Below are 5,015 nucleotides of genomic sequence, written 5' to 3' on the forward strand. Positions count from 1 at the left end.
TTGCCTCAAAGTACAAAGTTTCTTCCCAAACCACCAATTATAGCACTATGTGTGCAGAGAGATGCCTGAAGTCTTAGTTTAGCTCTCTGAACTTGGGGAAGGATTTTGCTTCAGAGTTCCTAACATATCCTAAGCACTACATCATAAGAATATGGTTCCAATGTCTTCTCAGATATTTCATGAGCCTGATACTCACTCCTTGTATCAGAGAAATGTTTATCCACTTTGATACCCTGATTTCTCCCACAATATTCTCACACCCCTCTTGGTGATAACCACATACTCTTTTTTCCCTCTCTCTTTTCCCTTTAAAGCAAGAAGCAAATCTTGTTGTGTTTTCAGGAGTTTTAATGACCAAGTGTGGGGGAAGGGTGAGAACCCATGGTGTTAGTGAGCTCTGGGAACCACAGGATCACTTAGGTGGAGGGATCTCCTTGACAACGGGGAGTCTGTTCACACCCTTCTCTAAGGGGTAATCTCCACTGAGGTCAGGGACACATCTCTCCACACCTGGATCATCCTCACAGATGCTGAGTCAACTTGATGGGGAAAAGTGTAATATTGGACACCATTTGCTGTTACCTGGAAGAGAGTATGTGTTAGGAATATAGCATGCCACCAAACAAACTTACCGTCTTCCTTTCCTTTCCTACCCTATACACACACCATCCACCAGAAACTCCTAGTCACACTCTAAAGCCTGACATGCTTTTTTTGGTAGCCTGCCTTTTCTGACTATTTCAGACAGTTATTCACCCTATTTTCTGTGTTTCTCTCATTCTTCCACTGAGGTGCTAGCACTCTATGTTGTACTGTCTATGTTTGCCTGGGCTTCCCTCTGGCCAGGAACTGTTTCATGAATCGTGAGTCTGGTTCTCGCACAGAGTATCATAGCTAATTGGTCATTACGTGTTTATTGAGTGCATTCGTTTTAGCTCTGCTAAACTTTACTGCCCTTTACTCTTGGTGACCAAGCAGCTCAGATTTGGGTGGTAAAGGTAAAGAATAAAAGTCTTTTTTACCCTAATTTTTCCTATTTTTATAGAGCGAGAGTGGAAGAGAGGGGGGAGGGGAGAGAAGAGAGAGAGAGAGAGAGAGAGACCGATGTGAGACTCAATTGGTTGCCTCCTGCATGCGCCCCAATGGGGTCGGGGATTGAACCTGCAACCCAGATACATGCCCTTGATGGAGAATCGAACCTGAGACCCTCCAGTGTGCAGGCCAATGCTCTAACTACTGAGCCAAAATTTGAATGTTCCTAAAGAGGAGGAATAGTACATAGGATTAAAATGATAATATTTTTATTCAGTTTATAAGCAAATGGAACAATGCCTCACTTCAAACATAGGACAGTAAATCTTTTTGCTTCTCCAGTGATAGAAGGTTTAAACATACACTTTATGGGTATGGCTATGGAGAAATAGAGGACTTTTTAGGTGTTAATTTTGCAAATTTAAAATGCACACATTTTTTGAACCAGTTATTCAATTCCTCTGAAAGTATCCTTCCTTATAAAAATCGGGAGGTTGATAATGACAAAAATGTGATCTAGAAGGAAGCATCATTCATGAGAGCAAAATATGGAAACCACCTTAATGTGCATGAATAGGGTCAAGTTAAATTATCTGAAAATGATTCTCTTGGAATATTATGTAAACATTAAAGGATGTGGGGGCATCACAAATAGAATGATGTTAGTTTCTCTAATATACATTCTTTGACAACAAATAAAATCTAGTCATCAATGTGTGATTTCTAGAGGAACTTATAACATCATTTGTTTAAAAATAAAAGCAGACAGAAATAAATAGTAGATAGATGATAGATAGGCTCGAACAATCACACAGTATCTCTGGAAGGAGCATAAAGGAATTAGGAAGTGTTGCTCTGGAAAGAGTGACTGGGTTTGGGAATGTAGGAAAGACTTAATTTTAGACTGATTATAATTAGTTATATGCATATTTTAACAATCTTCTACTTGAAAACTGAAGGAATGACAGCATAGGTAGAAACGATGGCTGTGAGTGAACACAGGAACTTCTCCACCCTGGAGAATAAGGCACGTGGGCTGATCTTGACCTGCTCAGATTTGGAAAAGGACCTGAGCATGCAGTACAAGCAGAGGGTGCTCTGTGATGAGAGGGGCAGGAGATGGAGCCACAAGTGACTCTGGGGGCCAGGCCAGGGGAAGCTGTGTGCTCCTGTGAGAGCCCTGAGAGCCCATGTAGTGGATGTTCCTGGGCACACTCACCTGGTACTCGTTTGACAGCACAGAGATGTACACTTCAAGGGGTTGGCCATCCCTAAAGGGCATATCAGTGTATTTCACTTCTGGACCCCACTTCCCACCCTGACGGCTGTTCATCACCAGCTCTTTGCCAAAGTACACTCGGAGACTGAAGGCGATGTCTGAGTCCTCATTAGTTCCAATGAAGAAATCCACCTGCAGTTCTGGGGTCATGCTGAAGGCAAAGCACACAGCCTGTTGAGCGAGACTCTTCCTCATGGGGGCCCACATTCGACATACATGTGCACACCCTCCCAACTCCTCCTGGGGGAGGGAAGGCCTTCCTGGGTGAGACTGCAGTACATGTCCCTGTGGGCTGCTTCAGCTTGTCCGGCCCAGGCTGGGGAGATGCCTCATCTCTTAGCCCAGAACTCATGCTGAGCAGCAGTCACTGGCCTGGGGCTACTTTTCATGCCCTGAAAATACTGTGTTTCTTGATAATAAACCTCAGCTCCAATGCCTGAGTGACCCCAGGCTCCAGACTTCAACACTTGCCCACAGACATGCACCTGTAGGTTTAATACCTGGGACCACATGGGTCTCCAGGAACTGAAACTGCATTGTGCTACCGTTATGCTAATTACAAACTTTAACCTCAGTCATGCATGAAGTGACCCCCAAAGCTCTAATAATCTCCCTTCTCTTCCCGATGGGCTATAGATACTCACCAGAAAGGCATGATAGGTGTCCCGTTGATTTTCACTGAAGAACCAACAGAAATGGATACATTTTTTTTGTATAGGACCTGCCATGGGAGACGAGAGTAGTTGAGAGGGGCAAGGCCAGGTGAGGTCGCCCATCCTGTAACAGTTCCCAGTGGCAAAGCAGGTTATACATCAAAGGACATACTCTGAGGACCCTCTTCTTCCAACCTCACCACAGGCAGGTCCCTGTGTCTTTGAATAAATGAGAAGGTTGAAGTTCACAGCAAGAGTTCTAAAGCCAGGTGGCCTGGATTCTAATGCTGATTCTGTCTCTTACGACCAATGAGAACTGAGTTCCATTACTTGAATGCTCCCTGCCTCCGTTTTCTCAGGACAAGAACGATTATAAAATTCCTATTTCATAGGATGTTCTCAGGAATATCTGAACTAATAGATGTAAAACCTTCAGCATGGTCACTGGCAGGTGTAGGGTCTATACAGGGTGACTTAGCGGAAGGGGAGGGCCCTTTCTCGGATACCACCCTCCCATCGGTTTTTATCTGAAACTGTGAAGATAAGGCTTTAGAGTGCAAAAGTATAAAATATAAAAATCCAATCCAATATAAGACAGTTGTTTAAAGGGAGAGGGAAATAATGGAAAAGGAGACTCCTCTGTGTGGCATGTATATGCATCAGAATTTTCAGGGGAAATAGTGTCCTTTCAGGCATGTGTACAAGTGGCTGTGGACAGTCAGTACCTGCACACAGGGCGGGAGACAGGAGAGTAATTAGATAGAATCTACAGGTTGTTCCTGATATCGACTGTAAGGTTTGTCTGGACTGAGGCTGGTTTTGTTCCTTCCATCTTCGGGTGATCCATTCTCTGATACCAGTTCTCCCGACCACCTTCCCCAGAGAGCCAGGATCTGCTTAACCTTTTTTTGTTGTTAGGACAAAGGAAGGACTGGCTGGGGGAGGAGACCTGAGGCAGAAGCAGGGGTCACTGTGTGCTGACCTAGACAGGTGACCCTGTGCCCCACAGTCTGAGTTCATCTTTCCCCAGCCTTCTTAAGAAGAAGCATCTGAGGACTGGCTCATTGTGCTCTCATTAATGCTCAGGGAGGAGTCCTGGGAAACCCACTTTTTCCAACCTCCAGTTCTACCCACCAGGAGCTGCAATGATACACATGGAAAGAACCACAGATACTTAAACAGTCGCTACCATGTATGGGAGAACCCTCAGAAGCAGACACAGCTGCACACATATTCATAGTTCATCAGGCAGTCATAGTTCATCATACACACAGTTACACAAAGACATGGAACTCACCGTCTTACACATATCTCCCAACACTACTACTCATGATGACATGCACAGCTGTTCAACCACTGCCCCAGCTGCACTCACATGCACATACTCAGAGGCATGAAGACAAATGTGCAATCTCACCCCTTGCACCCATGCTCACACTCCCTCATCCCAGTCAACTGTCACTTCCCACACAGAGTCACAGTGTCTCAATAGAGTTCACCCTCAGTGAGATACCACCGAATGCTGACAGTAGATATGCTGCCCCATCCTCTCTCTTCCACACATTACAACCCCCAGTAAAACATTCCCAATATTTTCATCTCAGAGAATCTCAGACTCTTTCCTCCTTCCCTTATGGGACCGGGAATCATTGAAGGCTGTGCCTTTTCAACTCACCGGCAGATATTCCATTGTTGTGCCTTCTGCTAGCAAGCTCTTCCAAATTGTGTCCTGGTTGTGTGTGTGATCTCTGCAAGTGGCAGGTTATAAATGATTTCTAGAAGCCCCGCCCTCTGGCTTCCTTTCAGTTTCTAAGTCTCTTCTAGAAAGATTCCCAGCAGGTGAGAAGGTGTGGGGTATCATAAATAGAATTAATCACAACTATGTCCTTGAAAAGGATGTGTTGTGATGCAATAGAAACTTCAGTGAGGAAATTGTGGGTGAGGAAGGATTAGCAGGAAAAATGCATGAATAAGGGTGATGGAATGATGGGTGAGTGGATCTATAATGCAGCCTACGTGCCTCTCACCAATTATTTATCCCTCAGAGCAGA

The 5,015-nt window shown here is 44.7% G+C and overlaps 1 protein-coding gene across 1 annotated transcript; it reads right to left on the reverse strand.

Moving 5' to 3' along the window:
• Window positions 1-333: 333 nt before the first annotated feature.
• Window positions 334-4,696, reverse strand: LOC102239618 (galectin-10). The gene is made up of 4 exons (XM_005874576.2): window positions 4,640-4,696; window positions 2,956-3,032; window positions 2,252-2,462; window positions 334-582 (listed from the first exon to the last, which is right to left on the reverse strand). The coding sequence occupies exons 1-4, from the start codon at window positions 4,652-4,654 to the stop codon at window positions 466-468; spliced, it is 420 nt and encodes a 139-aa protein (XP_005874638.2). The 5' UTR covers window positions 4,655-4,696; the 3' UTR covers window positions 334-465.
• Window positions 4,697-5,015: the final 319 nt, after the last annotated feature.

This window comes from Myotis brandtii, unplaced genomic scaffold (assembly GCF_000412655.1).
Source record: "Myotis brandtii unplaced genomic scaffold, ASM41265v1 scaffold4445, whole genome shotgun sequence".
Lineage (NCBI taxonomy): Eukaryota > Metazoa > Chordata > Mammalia > Chiroptera > Vespertilionidae > Myotis > Myotis brandtii.